Consider the following 23,711-nt stretch of genomic DNA (forward strand, 5'->3'; position numbering starts at 1 on the left):
CAGATTTAACAAACAATTTCAGAAAACGGGAGGACTTCATCATGTTTGTCATCCAGTCTAGTTCAATTTTCTTCTTTGGTTTACGAAAATGAAAACAGAAAACAAAACCAATGCTAAACCGGTCTTTAAATCTTAATAGCTGACTTTTGGGCTGCAAGAAAAGGTAGGAAGTTTAGGCGTTTCCAATTGCTAGGGAGGAAGGCTGATAGAAATTAGAAACAAGAGGAATTAATTTGATCTGTTATTTTTATTCTACTTTTTGATGATCATACTACTGTTTTGAAAGAAACTCTTTTAACTTTTGTAGTTTTATTATTTCATCATGTGGTCTACTTTTGCTCTCTAGCCTTGGTAGAGAGACAGTGTGAAGCTGAACCTTAACATGGTTCATGGTCTGTTTTGATACGGACTAGTCCCTCTTCTCTCCACCCAAGTTTTTGCTGAACTTTAACGTCCCTCATAGCTATTTTATTATTTGGTTGCTGCCCATAATGTAATCTCCCCTGCTACCAATGCATGCATCTACGTGTTGATCTTACCAGACTAATTAAGGAATATTCATAGGCATCATATGTAAAAAGATTGAACCTTAACAATTACCAAAAAAAAAAAAAACAGCATTCACTAACCGTAGGTTCGTAGTTGTTGGTGGCTGTGCTGCTCCGAACGATTTTTTAAGTGGTTATGAGTAAAGCGGACTATGGTCAGCCACAACTGAACGTACGAACCACAAATGGTGCCGCCGCCGTACCGTAGTCCACGCGACGCAACCACAGGTCCACAACGTTCCAAAGTTCGAACTTAGGACGAGAGAGAGAGAGAGATGAGCAAGAAAACGTCAAAGGACCCATGCAAGTTGCAACAAAGAAATCGTTCCCTCCGAACCCACGCTGCCAACCTTTGCCGGTCCCCGCCCCCTCCTCTCCTGATTTGCCGGAGTTCCAACCGTTCATTCATAACCCGCGTAATTCCTGGACTCCCCGCTCAACATGAGTCACACGGCTTCCCAACGAGAGGCAAGGAGCACTGGAAGGGAAAAAAGAAACAAAAAGAAATTAAAAAAAAAGAGACACCGAATTCCCATCCTCCTCTTTCCTTCCTCTCTCGGTCTTTCCGCCTCTTTCTCTTCTCAAAGAAATTCAACAGTACTAATTACTCGTCATAACGTCATAGCTACATTTTTCATTGCTTTCTTCTTCTTCTTTGACAGAACAGAGAACAGTGTCATTCGTAGCCGTAGCAGCTTAATTATATAAGAAGAGTCTACGACGTGACGTTCACATAAAGGAGGAGGAAGAGGAAGAGAAAATGGCACAGAGCTCGATAAGGAAGGCGCTGGGGGCGGTGAAGGACCAGACGAGCATCGGCCTGGCGAAGGTGAGCAACACGTCGACGGTGTCGGACCTGGACGTAGCGATCGTGAAGGCGACGCGTCACAACGAGTTCCCGGCGGAGGAGAAGCACATCCGGGAGATCCTGAGCCTGACCTGCTACTCCCGGGCCTACGTTACCGCCTGCGTCTCCACCCTCGCCCGCCGCCTCGGCAAGACCAAGAGCTGGACGGTGGCCCTCAAGACCCTCATCCTCGTCCACCGCCTCCTCTGCGACGGAGACCCCGCCTACGAGCAGGAGATCTACTTCGCCACCCGCCGGGGGATGCGCATGCTCAACATGTCCGACTTCCGGGACGCCTCCCGCTCCGACGCCTGGGACTTCTCCGCCTTCGTGCGCACCTACGCGCTCTACCTCGACGATCGCCTCGAGTACCGCATGCATGGCCGCAGGAAGCGCCGGCGCAGCCGGAGCAGCATCTGCACCGACGAGGAGGAGGAGGAGGCCTCCCTGGCCGAGGCGGTGGCCTTAAGGGCCACGCCGGTCAGGGAGATGAAGAACGACCGCCTCTTCACCCGGACGCAGCACCTGCAGCAGCTCATGGAGCGCGTCCTCGCCTGCCGGCCAACAGGTATCATAATCGTATCGCCTTTCCTTCATTCATTCGCGTTTGTCGGGTCTGAAATGGATGGATGGATGCATGGACGGATGTAGATGACGGTGAAGTTTCAAAACCCTGATCTTTTATTTACCCCCAAAAAAAACAAGCGTGACCATTTATTAATTAAGCACATCAAAAAAAAAAAAAAAGCGAAGTGGCATTACTAGGTTCTTAACTCGTATTATTTAGATGTGTCTGAGGCCTACACATACGTTGTAGTCCTTAGTTGCAGCTTAAGCCATGCTTGGTACAGTTTTTTTTTTTTTTTTATGTTTCTTTTTTAAATAGAAATATGAAATGCAATGTAAAAAAAAATGTTATTTTTTTATTTTTAAAATAATTTTTATTATTTTTGAAAAAAATAGAAGTAAAAAATTTTCATATTTATATTTTTTTTTTAAAAAGTAAGTTTTTCCCTCTCTTCCAACTCCTTTGTTTCTGGCTGATCTTACCCTTGGCTCTGTCAGTTTTGGCCGACCATGCCGGGTCTTCAAACCTCACTTATCATCTTGTCGCCCTATACCTAGATATCCCTCATCTACGGCCATATTATCGGCTCCATCCCTACTCTCTCTCTCTTTGTTGTCTCTCCATCCGACATCGAACACTCTCGTCCCCAGCTATGGCGCAAGCACCAGCCCCATCCCTCCTCCCCCTCTCTCTCTCTCTCATCGTCGGTCACATCATCAGCCCCTTGTTGTTAAAAAAAAAAAATAAAAGTGTACCAAATATTTTTCTAATATCAGAAATTTGAAAAAACTATTTTTATTTTTTTTAAATAAATAATAATAACGAATGCCAAATATAACCTAACATCAATCTTTTTTTCTTCTTTTTTTGAGTTGTGTTGGTGATGATTTTATTACCTCAAAATAAGATTCGATGGAAGTGTGTCTAGTTATTTAGGGTGTGCATGGGTCAGCTTCAATCTAATCTCAAACCATGCTTCAGATTGAGCCAACAAGGAAGAATCTGAATCTGACTCCATGATGGCAGCCCAACCTGACTTTAGGAAGATAACCTATGCTCGAGGTGGGCTGAAAGAAATTCTAGCTGGATATATAGGCCCAGAATAGACCGCTCGGAAATTCCGAATTAGTTCTAAGTTACAGGGCCAACTGGGTGGGCTTAAGGGACTGACTTCATTCTGCCTCGATTTCATGCAGGAGCGGCGAAGAACAACCGGATCGTTCACGTTGCTCTCTACCCATTGGTGAAGGAGAGTTTCCAGATCTACTACGACCTGGCCGAGATCATGAACATCTTCATCGATCGCTTCATGGAGCTCGAAGTCCCCGAATGCGTCCGCGTCCACGGCATCTTCTCCCGCCTCTCGAAGCAATTCGAGGACCTCGAAGGCTTCTACGGCTGGTGCAGGACCGTCGGCGTCTGCCGCTCCTCCGAGTACCCCGAGGTCGAGCGCATCACCGCCAAGAAGCTCGGCGTCATGGACGAGTTCATCCGCGACAAGTCCAGACTCGCCGAGAGCAAGAAACACCGCGACTTCGACCCCCAACCCGAAGACACCAAACCCCCCGAAGAGGCCGACAACGAGATGTCCAGCATCAAAGCTCTGCCGGCGCCCGGCGACTACTCCGACCCGCCGGACGAGAAGAGGGAGGAAATTAAAGAAGAACGGAACGAGCCCTCCCCCAGTATCAAACAACTGGAAGAAGAAGAAGAAGCGGACTTGCTGAACATGAAAGATGATGCGATGACCGGAGAAGAGCACGGCAACAGCCTCGCCTTGGCGTTGTTCGACGTGGACACAGCATCGAACACAGGGTCCAAGTGGGAGGCGTTCCCAGACGGCGACTCGTCGGACTGGGAGACGGCGCTGGTCCAGTCGGCGAGCAACCTGTCAGGCCAGAAGGCGGCTCTCGGCGGGGGATTCGACATGCTGTTGCTGGATGGCATGTACGTCCAGGCGCATACCTCTGCGGCGGCCGCTGCTCGATCCCAAGGACATAGTGGGAGCGGGAGCGCGAGCAGCGTCGCCATCCGGGCACCGGCGATGCAGCCAATGCTGGCGCTGCCGGCGCCACCGACGAGCGGAGGCACGAACATATTTGGAGGGGACCCATTCGCCGCATCACTGGTGGTGCCGCCGCCGTCGTACGTCCAGATGTCGGAAATGGAGAAGAAGCAGCACCTGCTCGTGGAGGAGCAGCGAATGTGGGAGCAGTACGCAAGGAATGGGATGCAGGGGCAGTCGGGGCTGGCCAAGCTGCATCACCCGCCGGGGAGTTATCATATGGGCGGCTACAACCACAGGTTTTGAGGGAAAAAACAAGAAAAAAAAAAAAGGTAATTTGATTTGATGGACGTCCAATTGATCTTGGAGGAGCATCATGTACGGGAATAAGCATGTATTTTTAACTCAAGAAACTAAAATCCAGTGTCTTTTTTCCCGTTTTCTTAAGCTCAAGTAATGTCTCTTAGCTTAGCTTATTATTAGTGAGTTCGCTTAGCCCCCAAATCTATTAAGCCACTCTTGGATATATGGCTGTATATTTAATTTGCAAGAAATTTTATTTTATTTTATTTTTAATTTATAAGTACTAAACACCCAATGATTGCTATATTAACTCGATTTATTATTTTTTTTACTTTCGAATGAAAATCTTTCTGGCTGATATAGTTCAAGTGGATGTCGATATGGTCTTGAGCAGTAAAATCCAAGAAGCGTGAAGATGGAACAATGCCTTCTGATAGGTAACTATTTGTATTGTGTGAGAGTGATAGCAAGATATTGAGTGATTTTTCCTGTTTACTAGTGATTGAAGTCCTTTTTTTAGTTGTTTGTAATTAACAAATCGGTTTGATCATTGCATGGCCCCAATAATTTGAACAAGGCAATTCTTGAGACAACAAGAGTTTTCCTTCTGCCATCCATAAAAGTGGGTATCATAATTTTTAACAACCCAGGATCTCACTCAAAAAAGCTAACCGAAAAATATATTTTGGGTTCTTTAGTTCTGTATAAGTACCCAAAATCTTCTCGGCGAATAATCATTATGAGACTAAACACATATCTGCAGGGGTTCTCACATGCTCCCTATGTTCAAGCACTAACGTTCTCATCAGACTAAGGGTTCAAATTCATTCAAATCTGATCGTAAGCACCACAATCGGCTCATGGTCAGCCTCTATGAACTCGTGCTGCAGTATTCTATAGTCCACATAGGCTATGGGTCAAGTTTGCTCTGATACCATTTTGTCACGCTCTAAACCCATCACCTGGGCCGACAACGTGACACAACCGCATGAGCCCTAGAGTAGTGCCCTAAAGATCATGCAAGGCTTAAAATGAATAAAATTCAATAACACCACAATTAATCAATTAATTGAATAGATAAATCCAACATATCCAATTAACCAAACTGGTTTAGTTATAAGAACTTCAAATATTCATTAGTATCAAGAAAAAAAAATAAACTAACTAACAAACTTATGACTCTGATACTCGAACTTCATGCCCAACCTATTCAAATTTATACATCCTGCGACTCTGAAAAGAGAAAGAAGGAGTTGTGAGCTTTACAGCCTAGTAAGAATTCCAATACATCCACACCAACACAATAATAATATAAGTTTGAAAACAACAAGAAATAGTTGCACACATCACGAAATCACAAACCGGCTATCAATAATGCTCGAAAAATTAATATAAATATGTAGATCAAACATCAATAGAAATCTAGCCACTCAGGAGTGATATAGCATATGATATCTCATAAATCTTCATTAATATTTTCAATTCTTTTCTTTTTATTTATTTTTAACTTTATTCGAATCAATTATTTTTTTAACTTTGGGCCAAATCTCGTTCATATTTTCCAGCCTATGGTGGGGCCTGCCAAGGTATCTAGCTTGTGACAAGGCATGCTATAGTTTAACATTTCTAGCCTGTGATGAGGCCCGCCAAAGTACCACATTTTCAGCCTATGATAGGGTTGCCATAGTAACAAGATAAGCCCAAATCCTTGTTTGTTCAATCCAGTTCACATTCACACAGAACCCAAAACCCTCTATTGATCCACTAAAAGTCCACCAACACATAGCAACCCAAGACTATCGCAACCAAAAATCTCTCCGGATCTAGCTAGAGAGAGAAAGTACCAACAAAAAGAGAGAGAAATTAGAGTATAAGTTCTTATTGGGCTTTTTTCTGCCCGAATGACTGTAGCCCCATACAAAACTAGGGCTGACCATGAAAATAGATTCATATAGGAAGATATACAAAGCCAACTAGATAACAATGCCCAATTATTCGAATCGGTCATCACAACGTAATTCAATTCATCTGATCAAAAAGCATATATCAAATTAAGGAAATAGATCAGGAGTTATCAGTTATGGGTCTAATGGTGGCTAACAACAATCGGATGCAAGACGGACGGGTCGACAGGTAGCAGCGTTCGACGATTCGGGTCGGTTCGCTCTGGCTAATCCTACCAGTCAAATCATGAAATGAGAATCAGACCATGGTACGGGTAATACAAGAAAGATTCATGATAATAGAGTCCAATGGTGCTCGCGATGGTCGGGATAAGGCTAGCGCGAAAGTGGTTGCAGTGACACTGGTCGAGGACCCCTCTACTAGGGTCAACCAGGGTATAATATAGATTGATCGGATCCAATTAGTCTAACAAGTCAACTCAACAGTCATGCTGTAATATAGATCCTTCAATAAAGATTGATGATGATGAAATTCAAATGTACTTAGTAAGTGTCGTGGTGGGGGGCTGGCACGCTGCCCGATGACAATGGACCGAAGCCCTTCACCAAAGCCGGCCAAAAGTCACTGAGTGACGCCCTTACCAAGTCCAATAATTCTAGAGAGAGAAACAAGAGAGAGAAATCAAGAGATAGAGGAGAGAGGAAAGAGAAAGAGAGAGCTCTCTCTTCTTTCTCAAAATCGGGGAGAGTTTGTCTCTCCCTTTCCTCTTCGTGGACTAGGGGTGGCATGGCCAAGGGTGCTCCGGCGATAGCGACCTTCGGTCGCGGCACCACCAGCGATGGTGGTCGGCCAGCGAAAAGAAGGAAAGACGATCAATCCGCATCACTCACCTTCAAACTTTTCAAATTGACTCTTTATCGTAGCTATCTCTACATCACGGATGCAGAGGTCCCCAAGGGCAGCGTAACTCAGCCTTTTTCCGACGGCCGATGACGATGACAGGAAGAAAAGGGGCCGAAACAAAGCACTCAGTTTTCGAATAAAAACCCGGTAATTTGCCAGCTTATCTTAAAGGAAAACACAACTAGATGACTAGAAAAAGAAGTAAGGAGGAGTGGCTCAGGTCTTACCTCAATCCGGTGAAGATCCGGCCTGGTTTCCGATAAGAAATCGAGGAGAAGACACGGAGAACAAGGGCTTGAATCGCTGCGATTCTCGATGATTCTGATGGATGAAATCTAAAGAGGAGGAGGGGGATTAAATAGGCAAGGTCCTTAATTTCTATTTGAACTTGGATTGCCCTCAAAAAGTCCTCCTTTCTGCGAGAAATCGGAGAGGAAGAAGACTTCTATTTGGGCTGGCCCACAAACCCACAAGCTGGGCTTGTCCGAGTTGGGCTGGGTCTGGCCACTCCGAACCGGCCCACGAGCCCCAAAAATGGTCATTATAAATTCTGACTTTTAATTTGAAAAATTCATCATTATATTTGATTAGAAAAATATTTAGAGCTAAACACTCTTAGAAATATCCCAACCTATACAAAGATAGAATCTCATCAGATTGTTGATTGGCTCTCTAAAGAGGCATCACTTCTCAATAGATAATGGGTACCATCACTTGCAAGCAAAATCAAATAAATATACATTAAAAGTTCTAAATATATAAATAAGCGTTTAGGATGTGTTGTCCCCTATAATTACCTATTATCACCCCATGAGTGAGGACTAATGGCTCAACAAATTACATGGATGCAATGGTAAAATGGAGGCCTATAAAGAGCAACAACTAGCAAATAATAATAATAACATGTCTTATAGCTGTTGATCCTTGGGATTAGCTTGTGCTTGCACAATTCTAAAGTATGCGGCTTTGTGCGCTCCCATATTAATTAAGGCCACCTTTATGTCCTCCGTCATACGTAGCAGGGTTCGATACAGCTCTTAACCCGAGCCACAAGTTTGACGACCGGACGCTTCTCCATGCAAACAGTGCAGGGCCGGAGTCAAAGCCCTCTCTCTCATGGCATTGTCTTCTTATTGCAGCCACTGGATTCCTCCACAGCACGGCACATTTATGTCCTTTTTGATGCCGAGAAGCTCTGCATTTATGCTAGTATGGGAAGCGTGGCCCTATAATGTCCATCGCTTCACCTACCCTGAAGTAGTTCTCGTGTTCATTAATGCATGCATGCACTTGAACGTGCGTCGCATTAGATTATACCTAATGTTGTAGCAGACCAGCAAATCCTCTCGTGCAAGTAGAAATAGATCATATAAAATATTTCTGCTTAACTCTCAATGCAATGTTTCACCACTCATGAATCAAAACCAAATGATGAGTGGATTCATCCAAAAGAGTGAGAGAAGCATCGAGTAGAAATAGACTTTTAGAAATTTCATTCATTTTAAAAATTTTAAAAAGTTTCTTTTTCAGATTATTTCTTAAAATCTTTCATATTTGCATGCTAATTAATTCTAGCTTTTTCATATTTATATAAAAATTTGGATAAATTTTTCTATTTGTACAAATCAGTTTTGTTGACTGAAAACTGTTTAAAATTAACCAAGGTTGTCAAGAAACAGAAGTGTACTTATTCTAACAGCAAATAAGGGTTGGGATTGGGTCTCTTCTTGCTCGCTTCACCCTTTTGTCCCTCTAGAGTTGGTTTTGTCATGGATTTAAGGATTGATCGTGTGTGAAAGCTACGAACAAAAATCTTCAGAAGATATATATGAGTTTAATATCATTAAGAGCTACGTACAGAAAATATTCAAAGTCATGTCATTGCCTACAATCATCTGCGATATCGATCCCAACATCCATTGGTTGTTAATTTGATACGATAACTTCGCTCAAAGTAATATTATTCATCATTCATGTTGCATGACGTGGGCCCTCACATTTATGGAAGATTAACCATTCAACATGGAGGAATTGTAGCATGGCATATGGACTATGGTGCATCCCACCAATTCCTTAATGCCAAACCATGACTTGCTCAAATCTCTCCTCCAGCTGACCTTTTGTGGCAAAATCTTAGCCATGAGAATTTATGTGAAGGAAACTTGAGGATCCATCTAGAGAAGTTGTTTACCAAAACCCTAAGAGGTCTTTCGATTCATTTATGATAATTCAAGTCAATTTGATTGCACATAGAATTTGATAAGACATCCATAAGCATCACAATTGGAAGGACAGGTCACCTTGTGTGATGGCTACCATGAAACGTGCCAATTCCACCTCTAATTTATTAGAAGCATAACTGAATACTTTCACCAAGTACTTCATGAGTAGAAGAAATTAAATGACATCCAATTATTTCCCGAAAGAGACATCCAAGTTTCTATCATTTTGGAGAATTTTTTGAGAGTTTAGATCTCTCACGAAGAGCTTGCTATGTTGGTAGCTGTCTTAAACTTATCAAAAAGCCCAAGCACTGGAATCTGACTATAGGCAATTCATTTGGACTGTGACGCATGCCGTGGCGTATAGGGTTCTCCCGACAGCATGAGATGGAGAGATACTTTCTTCAGTTAAAGATATTCCATGCCAATGACCATTTATTAAAACAAAAAAAATTATTTTATACTAGTGACCTAATCAATAAAAGGGTTCCATCCAATGCTTCATTTAAAAAAATTTCCACCAAGGGAGAAATGAAGTGGTAATGTCGCAAAATTATGAATTCAGACAATCATGGTAGTAAACATGTATGATTTTTCTTTTCTTTTAACGGTCATCGTCGATATTACAAAAGATTGGATCCCATAAGTCTTATTGCTATCCAGGAGTAGCTATATCTCGATATGAGACACAGACCTTATTGCTATGCAAAGGGTTTGACTATAACAAGCTCGATGTAAAATTATCAACAAGCTCAACTTAATTAGTTTCATATGTTTTGTTTAAGCATGAAATATTGCATTACAAAATAATCTCAAAGCATGTACTCCGATTGTCAGGTCCTATGATGAGAATGTACGTAGATTGCCAATTGCAGAGGCCTAGATGATGTAATTCCTCTCCACGAGTTACCCGTGCTTTGTAAAATTTGTAGGCCTTGTAACCATCTTGCACTAGATTACTATTAATCCCTGCATTTATAATGAGAAAGTTGATCCAATGACAACTAGTTGATTATTTTTTTGCCCGCCATCTTGGACCAATGTATCATAGATGAAGTTGGTTATTTGTCTTTTTCTGAAACCTTCTTAATAGGAAATAAAGCTATCTAGTATTCGAAGAAAATCAAGCTATTAGATATGTAAATAAAAACAATATTAAGATCTCAATAACATGGTAAATATAGATGAAATAAATTCTTGCCATAGTGCTAATATTGCAATTTAGAGAATAATTGCCTTGACCATACTTGACTATGTAATAGTGTTTATACCTAGCACCAAAACTATGAATGACGGCATTGAAGAACATAATACACAAGCTCACTATCATGATTGCCTTTATGAAATAAGGTGTGTTTAGAATGCATTCCACACTTTTTAGGGTTTACCATTTTTGAGGGTCGCATAACATTATGTTGCAAATAAAATAATGATTGAGAATAACAATTCTCAAGTACTTGAACATATTGTTTAAGAACTGACATGGATGGGATCCCAAGCAAAAATTGGAGGAGAGGAAGGATCAAGCCAACATCTCTTGTATCAAAATGAAGAGGATCTCTCAAATTACATTAATTCTAGAATTTAACAGGTAAAATTAAAGCAAAAACAAGTGAAGTAGTATTATCTTATATGGATGGCATCTCCCAAGTGGAGGGGACCATGGTTTGGACCAGACGATGTGCGCCTCCACTTCATCTCACAAAAAAGAAAGTAAAAAATTAAATTTAAACACAATATTTTTTCTCGAGAAGAGTTGTATTGACCAATTGATCTACATAAGAGAAATACTGCAAAAATTTAAACAAGTGAAATTAAAGCAAAAACAAGCGAAGTAGCATTATCTTATATGGTTGGCATCTTGCAAGTGGAGGGGACCATGGTTCGGACCAGATGATGTGTGCCTCCACTACATCTCACAGAAAAGGAAGTAAAAAATTAAATTTAAACACAATTTCTTTTCTCGAGAAAAGTTGTATTGACTAATTGATCTACATAAAAGACATACTGCAAAAATTTAAACAAGTAAAATTAAAGCAAAAACAAGCAAAGTAGTATTATCTTATATGGCTGGCATCTTCCAAGTAGAGGGGACTATGGTTCGAACCAGATGATGTGCGCCTCCACTACATCTCACAAAAAAAAGTAAAAAATTAAATTTAAACACAATTTCTTTTTCTGAAACCTTCTTAATAGGAAATAAAGCTATCTAGCATTCGAAGAAAATCAAGCTATTAGATATGTAAATAAAAACAATATTAAGATCTCAATAACATGGTAAACATAGATAAAATATATCCTTGCCATAGTGCTAATATTGCAATTTAGAGAACAATTGCCTTGACCATACTTGATTATGTAATGGTGTTTATACCTAGCACCAAAACTACGAATGAAGACACCGAAGAACATAATACACGAGCTCACTATCATGATTGCCTTTATGAAATAAGGTGTGTTTAGAATGCATTCCACACTTTTTAGGGTTTACCATTTTTGAGGGTCGCATAACATTATGTTGCAAATAAAATAATGATTGAGAATAACAATTCTCAAGTTTTTGAACATATTGTTTTCGAACTGACATGGATGGAATCCCAAGCAAAAATTGGAGAGGAAGGATCAAACCAACATCTCTTGTATCAAAATGAACAGGATCTCTCAAATTACATTAATTTTAGAATTTAACAAATGAAATTAAAGCAAAAACAAGCAAAGCAGTATTATCTTATATGGCCGGCATCTCCCAAGTGGAGAGGACTATGGTTTGGATCAGATGATGTGCGCCTCCACTACATCTCACAAAAAAGAAAAAAGTAAAAAATTAAATTTAAACACAATTTTTTTCCTGAGAAGAGTTGTATTGACCTATTGATTTACATAAAAGAAATACTGCAAAAATTTAAACAAGTAAAATTAAAGCAAAAATAAGCAAAGTAGTATTATCTTATATGGCTGGCATCTCCCAAGTGGAGAGAACCATGGTTCGGATCAAATGATGTATGCCTCCACTATATCTCACCAAAAAGGAAATAAAAAAATTAAATTTAAAGACAATTTCTTTTTCCGAGAAGAGTTGTATTGACCAATTGATCTACATAAAAGAAATACTGCAAAAATTTAAACATGGTCGGGTGTATAAGAAAAGTTAGATTTGGGCTACCATAATCCTAGTCCTTGCAGGACACCCATCTCTACTCTTTGAGCTTCTACTTATAATCTTCTTAAATTTTAGTACTATCTCCATGAGTTTGTAATACAAATGTATCGATAGCTAGATGGATGCTATATAAAGCCAAAAATCATGGAGTACTGCCCTCTTAGTGCAAAATAAAAATTTTCCCAACCAAACAAGACTTCTCAAGTTTCACCATCCAAAAGGTCTCTATTGCTAAGTAATAATGCAAACTCAGTCAAGATTTCACACTATCAGCCGACAAGGTCTATGTGTCATGATGCATTAAAATAGACCAAGTCACTTGGAGCATTTTTCTTAATTTCTTAGTGATAAGAATGCCACCTGCACTAGAATTGGACGCAATGTGGTGGCCCAATGTCCATAGATTACTTGAATGTGTTCATAATTGACATGGAGCTGAAAGACTTAAAGCAATCATATGAGATATGTCTCAAGCTGCAGTTTTTTTTTTTTTTTTTTTTTTTGAAAAAGAAGCATTAGACTGCCCGCTGGACACAAGAAGCAGTTGAAAGAAGCAGCAAACCAAGACTTGATTGTAGCGTCCATAGAAAACTGATTGTATTCATACTTGACATAGAACAAAAAGACTTCAGATCCGAACCAAGATCATTGGAGATGTGCCCAAGAAGCTGTTTTGGTGAAAAGAAGCATAGGCTGCTTCATGGATATACACAAAGCAATTGAAAGAAAAAACAAATCAACAAGCTCATTTGGACCTGCTAATTAGGTAGGGTGGCAATCAGTGGGTTCGAGCCAGGTTGATCGGTTGAGGTCATATGGTAAAGTTCACGGAGCTTGATCTGAACTCTACCGAACCTGCCAGCGAGTTAAAAATGGTCAACAACAACCCATGCAATTTATAGCTAACTCACCTGATCCTTTTTTTAAAATTTTTTTTAACCACAAACCATGCAATTTATAGCTAACTCACCTGATCCTTTTTTTTAAATTTTTTAAAAAAATTATTTATTTTTTTTTTTTTGGATCGAGCATTCCAAATTTAACCTGCCAAGGATAGCACCAAGATCGAATCTCCGGTGCCAATCAGCCGAACCAAGATTCATTGTTCAAGCCCTACTAGCCAGCGTCTCTTAAATTTTAAAGGCTAGTTCGCAGGGACACGAGAATCCTCCCTTTGAAAATCATTTTTCATGTTGGAAACGAAATTTCTTTGGCACATGAAAATGGCTGTTGTTATCATTTTCCACCTGCTGGTTCCTGCACCTAAGATCTGCAAAAAAAAAAGGTTGGTGGCAGTAAGTTATTGGTTTGGTACAAAGCAGATAATATAGTACTGTATGTACCAAAAAAATTATATCCAATATCTATTGTACCAACTCAATAGTATACTTTTTTTTTTTTTTTTTTGCCATGTATATCTGTCTGGCCACCTCAGCATAAGAAGAAAAAAAAAAAAAAAGTACTCCACCCCCATCTCAAGTGAATGAACCCTAGGCACCTCTCTCTCTCCACAGTATTGCTCCTCTCTGCCCTCCTCCACAGGCCTAGCCTGCATCCTCCACCTTTGGAGCACCGCTCCGCTCTTTGAAAGTGGTGAAGCTGAGGGCACCATAATGGTCAAAGAGGCCAGGGATGCGGAAGGCAGCAATGATAGGGTGGAATTTGGGTGAGGCGGGCAAGATGAGCTAGAAGCGTAAATTGGTGTAAAAGATGCGGTAGAGGTGGCAAGTATAGAAGTTGGCGGTAGGCTCGGAGACAAAAAAACGGATGAGGGCGAGACAAGCAAGGCCCAAAAGTTTAAGTCTATGCACCAAAAATCATATTATTTTTAACTGTTTAATATATAGGCTAAAAATCTCTATATTATATAATTATTAGTAAACAAATTAAAAAAATAAATTACATCTAATAATTTAGATCATAAAAAAAAGATGCTCTTGTTATCAAATTCAAAGAATATGTAACTTTATAAAGTTACACTGGGGTATATGTTGAACTTGACCCTCCCTTTCTCTCTCTCTCTCTCTCTCTCTCTCTCTCTACATACATATATATATATATATATACACACACACACACATATTTTCGTATTCCTCTGGTACAAACAACGGTGGAAAACATCTCCGTTGGCAATGATTGCTCGTAACATACGTACTTTAAGACAATAATTTGGAGAAGCAACGAAGAGATCATCATCGAGACACTGATAACTACAAAATTGTTTTGACGTGCGACGCTTAAGCTTAAGATCCGATCTGAATTACTTTTTCTTAGTGAGAATCTTCCCCGTGAGAGGACATCATCACTCGGCCACCATGGAAGTGCAGTGGGTAGTCGGCAACAAATGCTTGCCGCCAAATTTGAGAAGAAAAAAACTCCAAACGATCCAGCTTTACCCGCCATGGCCTGTCGGAAGTTGACGTCCACGACACTTTACGTCTCACTCGGAGCCACAGGCGAAGGATTCCCGCCTGGAAAAAGGCCAGAAACGCAGCACGCCGACCTACCTCTCCTCGTCCTTTTGGCCGAACAACGAAGGGCCCGAGCTCGTCTTGCATGTCAATCGTCTGCACTCCCTTCCAAATTCTTTGGCCAGCTTCAAGTCCGAAAGCTTCTACTGCCTTGCCAACTTGTCTCTAGATTCTTGTCCTGCGTAGAATGTGTCCCACAGGGAATTAAGCGTTATAGCCCTCATGCTCCTGGGACCATTCAATTGTGCAATGAAACTTCAGCCAATTATCAGATCAGATTCAGGAATGAACTCTTCTGTAATAGAAGTATATATCAATTTGGTAATGAGTTTTCTAAAACCTAGTTGACCTATTTTATCAATTCATCTTGAATTTGCTGAATATGGCAGGGTTCAGGTTGTATCTTCGTCAGGGAAGAATGATTCGTCATTTTTTTTTTTTTTTGGTGATGCCAATCGTTGGATGACGTAATGGCCATTTTGAGATCCATGCAAATGGATTGGAGAAAAGTTTGGAGTGTTTTGATATTTGTGGAAGTAACGATCAAGTAGTTGATGTTGTGAAAAAAGACCAATCATTCTTTCATGCGAAAGTTGCAATCCGAACCTAATATTGCACATCCAACGGGTCTGTTTTTTTTCTTCCTAAAATACCTTTTTATTTCTATTATATTACATAATTGATTTCTATTTTAAATAAAACAATTAGTTTTTAAGAAATTAAATAGTCAAAATCCTAACTTGAGAAAAAAGAATGAAAAGTATTACTAGGATTCTAATCACTTTTTTTAAGGGCGAAAATACAAAAAAAAAGGTATAGGAAAAATCTAAAATTAAATAATTCTTTTGAAACATGCATTGCATATGTTTGATTGCTACTATGATAAAATGAGAGAGCAATATAACAAAAAAAAAAAAAAAACAATTCAAACCTTTAAGGATTATACTCTCTCTAATTCGAACTTCTTCTGATTAATTTAGATATAAATTTTGTAGTACTTTCTCTCCAACTTATCAAGCCCATGTCCTGTAGCTTTCTCCCTAATTCTGAGCTTATATATTAAATTTATTACTTTCTTATTCTATCTATGATATATTGAGTATAATTATATTTTTATTTTATCTATTATTTTTTACATAGACATCACATATGCTTGAGTGCTAGTTATATAAAATATAAGGGTTTGCTTTTTAAATATTCATTTTCATATTTAATTTTAACTTTTTCCCTTTAAAACATCCTCCTTTCAACTCCAAATATATTCCATCCAATTTAAAAACAAGAAATAAATAGAATATTTTTATCTATTCCTCTTTTTTATATCTCTCACCATCCCTCATTTCAGTTTTTATAGGAATTTTGTTTTGATTTAACTTTTATATCTTTATTTTTATTTTCTTATTGTGTTTTATTTTAAATTTTAATTTCTGATTTGTATTTTTAAGTTTATTTTTATTGTCTCATTCTTTTCTCAAACATGTATTGCACTATTCTTTTTTTTAAGTTTTCCAAAACTATTTGAAATACTTTTAAGATATACTACAGTATTTTGAATTAAATGAACTAACTATTCGTTTCAATTGTGGTTTCAATAAGATTAAAAAGATGAAAAGAAAATTGCTTATATGCTTAATCAGTTCACTAATCTCTCACCTCTCCTCCCTCATCCCTGAAGTCAAGCTATTATTAGTGTTGAGACCGAGTACTAAGGACTAGTGGCTAATAGTTTACTCCAGCCTAAAAAACTCTAGCAGGGATCAAATCCCAGATGCTTCACTGGTTGACGAGGTCGTTCCAAAATCATTTTTCTTTCACTTGAATGAATTGTATTCATTCATAGTCTCATCACAATCTCATAGTTACTACTCCCATGCATCATTTGGACCAAAATAATTCACATAAATAAAATGATGGGACGAGAATTTACCTCAGATATTAATTATTTCATGAATTACCTCCATTAATCATTAAATGAAATACATGTATTGAATGCTGCTTGTACATAAGATAGGTAGTTGTGGCTATCGAGTGATGCTATGGCTGTACACTAAATACATAATCTCCTAACTTATTTCTCTTCATTCAATAGTTTAGAGATAGATTGATATTATAATTAGGTTCATTTTTATGCATAAAAAGCAACTCATATGACATAGCATTCGTGTTCATGCATTCCATTGATGATATAATCGTCATGCATTGAATATTAATTCATTTTGAATTAGCCAAATGCATCAACATGCTAACCATATCCAAAACCAAATTCACAAACATATAGCCATCAAGCCTTTCCATTCATGAATCAACATGCTAACTATTACCATAACATAGCAACCAATCTGCTAACACATATAGAAAAATCTAATTTGAAAAGACACTATTGATGAGATCATAACCATTCGTCACATGATCCAAAACAATATCTAAATTCATATTCATAAATATATATACATATAGCATGTTAATGTGATCATTTATTTTTCTTAAATAAAGTTACTATTGATAAGATCATAACCATTCGTCACATAATCCAAAACAATATCCAAATTCATATTCATAAATATATATATATATATTTATAGCATGTTAATGTGATCATTTATTTTTTTTAAATAAAGTTACAATTAGAATCTAATATTCGGATAAGGATCGGATAGTTGTCTATCCATATCTATATCCATTTTTTTTTGGGATATGGATATAAGTCGGATGCTCAAATTTCTATCCATATCCGAATAAATTTGGAAAGAAAATAAATCCAGATGGATATTATCCAATTCACTTTAATTCTTACAACAGATCAGCACTTGATTTTTTTTCCTTTCTTTTGTTTAAGGTGGCATGAATTGTTTTTTTTTCTTTCAAGAAACCGAGATCAATAAAAAGTACGAGAATGCATAGGCTGCTCTTGATACGGAAAGATAAAACTGCTGATAATTTTCTTTAATGGCAACCGCTAATCCGGTATTGGATTGCGGATATATCTAAAACTTCGTACTTTAGCCCACTGTTTGTTCCCCTGTCCAGCCCCAAAGAAGGCAGGTAGTCTCTCTTTCTTTGGTGGAAATAGGAGGTACCAGGATGCAACCCCCAGTTTATTGAGTCAAATAAAGTTAAAAGAGTAATTCACTGTATAGAGCTCTTTTTTGTTATCTCCGGGCAAATCTAAGTGCATCTAAATGAGGATGCCCATGTTTCCAAGAACCCTCCCTATATACATACATACATACATATATATATATAGATGGCTGCCTCCCAGAGACATAGCCATTCTATTCACCCTGTGAGGTTTTTTTCTGAAGGGTTGCAGTTTCTGGTTCTTGAGGGTAGAAGAAATGGAGGTGGCGCACTTCTTGTTTGGAATCTTTGGTGGGTTTCTCTCTTCCTTTCTCTCCTCGTGGCCTCTTTGTGCTCATTTTTGCTCTTTTTCTCTTTAACGTTGAGTCAGAGTGTGATCTGGTTGTGATTTTGGGCAGGGAATGCCACTGCTCTTTTCCTCTTCTTGTCTCCCATGTAAGTATCGAATCACTTTTTCCTTCCCTTTTCTCCTTTGTTCTCTCTTCCTCTGTCTTCTCGGCTTTTGTGAACTTCTCTTTGGGAGATGGATATTGATGTTGGGTTCGTTCTTTTTGTTACCCATCCACTGCAGGAATCCGATCTTCTTACCTTTGCTTGCTCTCTGATGGTTTTCTTGAAAGCCAAGCATGATTTTCCTGCATATTTGTTGTATTTACTTGTGTGCTTGAGGGGGGGGGGATTAAAAATTCTTTTGTGGTTGTCCAACCTCTGGATGAATCTTTCTTTATCCTTTTTATCGATCTTTTCGTGATGTATATTCTTTTTCGAGTTTTTTTCATGAAAACTTGGATGGATCCTGAACACATCTAAAATTTTAGCAGTGTTGGGGCTTTTTTTTTTATTATTGTAAAGAGTTATATGGTCAGATGGTAGGATGGAAGTATCTTTCTTCACAATCTTTAACCTTTTCTTTTGTTTTTAGTGTTACGTTTTGGAGGATTATAAAACACAAATCAACAGAGGATTTTTCAGGGATACCCTACAACATGACCCTGCTCAATTGCTTCCTCTCTGCTTGGTAAGCTTTTTGCCCTCCATCTCGTATTTTTTTTTTGATGAAACCCTTCATCTTGTATTTATTCTTGAAGCTGGCCAAAAATCTAATATAAAGATGAATAATAAACAAAGAAACAAAGAGAGAAAGAGAGGTAGCCAGGTAGACTAACTTTCACATGGGCTCTCCCATGCCATTGTAAATGGATTGTGGAATGGGTGATCTTTAGGCTTTTACTCAAGATCAAAAAGAAATTAAAGCACTGGATTTCAAATTAATAGGGTTATGAAGCCAAATTCCATGTGAAGTATGGTTAAGATATCAAAGGTTTTGTAACTTAGATGGCCAGGTAAATGTTTAGATTGCAATCATCAGAAGCTTTAGAACATGGCGAAGTGTTAACATCCAGATTTTTTTTTTGGAGGGTACTATTCAGAGTTCGAGGTATAAAAACCCACCAGTTTTACTATTCACACATGGTAACTAACTCCCTCTGTCGGTCCTGGGCCATTTATTGAATGAGACCACGCAGTGCTGTTTTTTTTTAAAAAAAAGTACGAACAGCATCAACGCATCTGAATCACGCAGTAAAGTTGTGCATACTTTTTTTTTCCAGATGTGCAGCCCTTTTTGACCTGTATTTTGTCTATATAGGGTATATGATGCCCAAAAAGAGGAGCATGAGCTTAGTTTGAAGCTTGTGGCACTTTTCATGTAGATAATTCAAGTTACTAGAAGTATATATAGTTTGGTCTAATGACTTTTCTATCACATCGCAAGTTGCAAAAGGTAGATGGAGCTTGTAATTTTAACAAGCTATCTGTAAACAACTCGAGTTATGTGTCTCAAGTGGCTCGAGCAGAGCCATTCAATTGGAAATCCAAATTCAAATTGCTTTCTTGGATCCTCTAAATGGAGGAGAAGAATCTAAACATTTGTTGATTCATTAAAAGAAATGTATGCCTTGGTTTAACTGAAGCCCACACAACCTAAAATCTAGCTTCTTTATATGTAGTTGATTCACAACATCCATAAATTTTTAGATGAGTGCGCCTTCCATAGGACTACTCATATATATAGCGAACTCGGTGTCATTCTTTGCGGCTCAGCATTTTGAAAGTTTTATTTGGAACAACTCGGGTTTCATCTCCTTGATATTCTCTCATCCTTTTTGACTTTATGGGCTGCATTAACATCCGGTGTGTGTGAGCCGCCGTCGTACCATAAAACAGAAAAAAAAAGAAAAAGAAGGGGGCCGTATGCAATTTGTCATAAAAGTATAGGGTTTTATTTAAAAGCCATGCAAGCTAATCTTCCAACGGCTAGCCTCTCTCTGTTTCTCTGACTTCATTTCAACTTCTTGTGTTAAGGTATGGGCTGCCGTTCGTGTCGCCCAACAACCTGCTCGTGTCGACGATCAACGGTGCGGGGACGGTGATCGAACTGGTGTATGTGGTGATCTTCATTGTGTACGCGCCCCGAAAGGTGAGGACTAAGACGCTGTGCTTCTTCGCCATCGTCGTGGCCATCTCCGCCATCGTCGCCTTTGTTTCTCTCCTCGCCCTCCATGGCCACGCCCGCAAGCTCTTCTGCGGTTTTGCTGCTTCCATTTTCTCCGTCGTAATGTATGGCTCGCCACTCTTCATCATGGTACCAGACCTTTACCAACCTTCTTGCTCTCTTCATTTCATTTTATACTTCTGTTTTCCTGTTCACTGCATGAGACCATGGTGAAATGCTAGGTTCTAGTTTACTGTAAAAAATGTTTGTTTTTTGTGGATAAAAAAATGAAAACAAATCTACGTTTCTTGTGGATAAAAAGAAACCAAAAGAAAATTATTGCCATTTTGTAAACATATGTCACATGCCGATGGTTCCCACCTAACTTTTTACCCTAGCACAGTAACACTACAGTGAGAAAGGGCAAAAAAAAGAAAAAAAGAAAAGAACAGAAGGGTAAGTGTAAAACAAGCAGACAACTTGGAAATAAAAATCCAAGACAATGCATCCACATGAGCCAAGAAGAGCTCACCTCAGTTAAAAATGAGAGCAGTAGCTAAGTGAAAACTGATCTAACCCTAATTTTTTGCACCTTGTGATAAATACTTATTCCACTTAACCTTCATCCAAAAAAAAATCAATTACAGTAAGCATGGTGAAGACTTCTCTATTAGGCTTCCAGCAATTTGAATTTTCTAGGTGTTGATATTCAAGTTGCATCTGATGATGAGATATGCTAGCTAGCTCATGAATTTACATGTAGCTTCAGTTAAATATTTTTTTATATTTTTAAAAGGAAAATTAAGTGTATTTGTTAATAGACTTCTACTATTTGATGCAGAGATTGGTGATCCGAACTAAAAGCGTGGAGTTCATGCCCTTTTTTCTTTCATTGTTTTCGTTCTTGTGCGGGACATCTTGGTTCATCTACGGGCTACTTGGTCGTGATCCTTTTGTTTGGGTACTCTATTTATTAACCTTCTGATAATCTAATTTTGCATAGCTATGGCACTCCAATCTTTTTTCCCCCTTTTTTTTGACAAATTCAGTTTGAGTGCCACCAATCACTTCAAAGAAATGATGCAAAAAAACCCAAAAAAAAAAGACCGCAACATCATACCAGACAACAAACCATGCACATTTACCACTATGTAGAGTTGATCATGGGTCAGGCTTAGGCACAGAAGAGGTCAAATTTTAAATAGGCCCGGCTAGAAGTCCCAGTCCCTCTACCACAACATCATACTAGACACCAACCAAATCTTTGAAGCTGGTATATATCAGTGCTGGCCAAGGAGTAAGCCCAATGGTTGGCACCTCTCCTTTCTTCATGTATCTCAAGTTTGAATCATGTTAGGCTCTCTATGTTGCCGAATTACTACAGATGAAGTGTTAGGCATTCATGACACAAGCACATAGTGTGAAGACCAGCACAAAACAAATGATACAACAGTTCCACAAGTTCTCTATTTGGGAGAGGTTCCAAGTTCAAATCTTGGGTGGTGTTTCCATGCGTCCGGCATGGTCATCATTCCTAAGATTCTCATCTTTCCTCCAATTACATTTGCATATCAGCATATATGATTAAGCAACCTATATAAGCTTAGAACCATGTCCCCCTTTTTTCTAATTTATTTTTGGTACTATGGTAGCTCACGCAACCTGGCGTGAGTTCTACCATCAGAGTCAATAGAGATAAGAGTATAAAGATAGGGAAGCGGAGTCAATCTCTGTCCACAAAATCTATCTTAAGTGGTGAGCAACAAAGAAGGCGATCCAGTCTGTTGCCAAGTTCGCCTCCTGAAATATATGGGCTACTTGAACTATGTCCTTTGATACTTGTTCACTTGACTAAGATGGCTTTCACTCTTGCAGGTGCAGAATGGGTGTGGAAGTGCACTTGGAGCGGTGCAGCTCATCTTGTACGCTATCTACAGGAACCACAAGGGAGCAGTTGCCGCCGCCGCCACCAAGGCGGGCGCGGTGGAAATGAACGGCACCGAGAAGACGACCAATGGGGCCCAGAACTCGGTGCACGACCGCGTCTAAGCGAGGTCGGACAGCGCCCGGCCGACGAACGGGGTTGTATTTTTTGCATTAAAAAAGATTCGACTTTCTTTCGCACAAATCTACCGTTGAATTGCTGACCGCACATTTCTCAAAGCACGCCGGCTGCGTTATTCATCTGCTGCGCTTCCCCCATCAAAGCGAGCGGTGGATGATCCGACGGTGGATTCGACCCCGACCCGTTGGGCGACGGCTGCCTGCCCTTCGTCTACTTTTTTTTTTGCTTTCCTCTTTCTATTTTTGTTCCTTCTTTTCTCTTACCCAGGCATGATGACAATCGTATAGAAATTCTATGCGGCTGCCATTGCGTCCTGAACTTCTTGCATCAATAAGAAGCATGAGTTTTATTTTTTATTCTCATATAGTCTATTCTTCTTTTTGCCCAGTCTTTCTCTAGCCTGCCTAACCTAATCTTCACCTTTGTCCGACCATTAAAGTGCACCAATTACTATTGAGGGGAAAAAAAAAGTGAAGCAACTATTAGCAAGAGTGGATTTACTAATATCCTCTAACTCTGCATTGCATGAGCCATAACATACACACTAATCAAGTGTATGGATGATTAAACCTGATTACTTCCATGAGCCATAACTAAATTCTTGAAATGTTTTGAAGTATCCACTCCAAGCTAATTCCAATCTGCCAGCTAAAAAAAGAGACGTCGGGAGGCCGATGAGATGATTACCTGAATTTTAGCGCTGTTATTTTCATTAATTTTCTCGACAGAGTGTTATTTTTGTTAATTTTAGTGAAGCAAAAAGAAATTCATGTGAACAATTGCTGCACAGCCCAAAATAAACGGAATTTACCTTTTCTTATTGCATAACCTATGGTCCATCATTCATCACAAGATAAAGTATTGTTGAATACTTGAGTTACCACTGTGCTTGCTATCTAAGGCTGATAAGATGAGGTCAATCTTCTATAGACATCTATTAAGAATATATTTGACATTACTAGGTCAATCTTCTATAGACATCTATTAAGAATATATTTGACATTACTAGTTCATTAAAATTTAAAACTCATGGTGCTTTCCACTTTAGATCCAACCTCTTCCATAAAACCAAAGACAATATCTTCACCAATAAGAAAATTCCACCTATGATCATGTGCCAAGTCAGTACCGCTCCAAGAAAT

The 23,711-nt window shown here is 39.1% G+C and overlaps 2 protein-coding genes across 3 annotated transcripts; both read left to right on the forward strand.

Moving 5' to 3' along the window:
• Positions 1 to 1,169: 1,169 nt before the first annotated feature.
• On the forward strand, positions 1,170 to 4,421 carry LOC120113044 (putative clathrin assembly protein At1g03050). The gene is made up of 2 exons (XM_039133578.3): positions 1,170 to 1,963; positions 3,160 to 4,421. Exons 1-2 carry the CDS (start codon positions 1,309 to 1,311, stop codon positions 4,272 to 4,274), a joined length of 1,770 nt encoding a protein of 589 aa, XP_038989506.3. The 5' UTR covers positions 1,170 to 1,308; the 3' UTR covers positions 4,275 to 4,421.
• Positions 4,422 to 18,011: 13,590 nt separating this feature from the next.
• LOC103722192 (bidirectional sugar transporter SWEET1a) lies at positions 18,012 to 22,925 on the forward strand. 2 transcript variants are annotated; one of them, XM_008812665.6, is made up of 6 exons: positions 18,012 to 18,301; positions 18,409 to 18,445; positions 18,933 to 19,028; positions 20,375 to 20,654; positions 21,346 to 21,465; positions 22,380 to 22,925. In XM_008812665.6, exons 1-6 carry the CDS (start codon positions 18,268 to 18,270, stop codon positions 22,551 to 22,553), a joined length of 741 nt encoding a protein of 246 aa, XP_008810887.4. In that variant the 5' UTR covers positions 18,012 to 18,267; the 3' UTR covers positions 22,554 to 22,925. The 2 variants fall into 2 exon arrangements, with proteins under 2 accessions (XP_008810887.4, XP_008810889.5); XM_008812667.6 differs by lacking the exon at positions 18,409 to 18,445 and having other exon boundaries at positions 18,148 to 18,301.
• The last annotated feature ends 786 nt before the right edge of the window (positions 22,926 to 23,711 follow it).

The sequence above is a fragment of the Phoenix dactylifera genome, chromosome 2, assembly GCF_051530095.1.
Source record: "Phoenix dactylifera cultivar Ajwa chromosome 2, Ajwa_hap1_PhDact_Kaust_v1.1, whole genome shotgun sequence".
Taxonomy (NCBI): domain Eukaryota; kingdom Viridiplantae; phylum Streptophyta; class Magnoliopsida; order Arecales; family Arecaceae; genus Phoenix; species Phoenix dactylifera.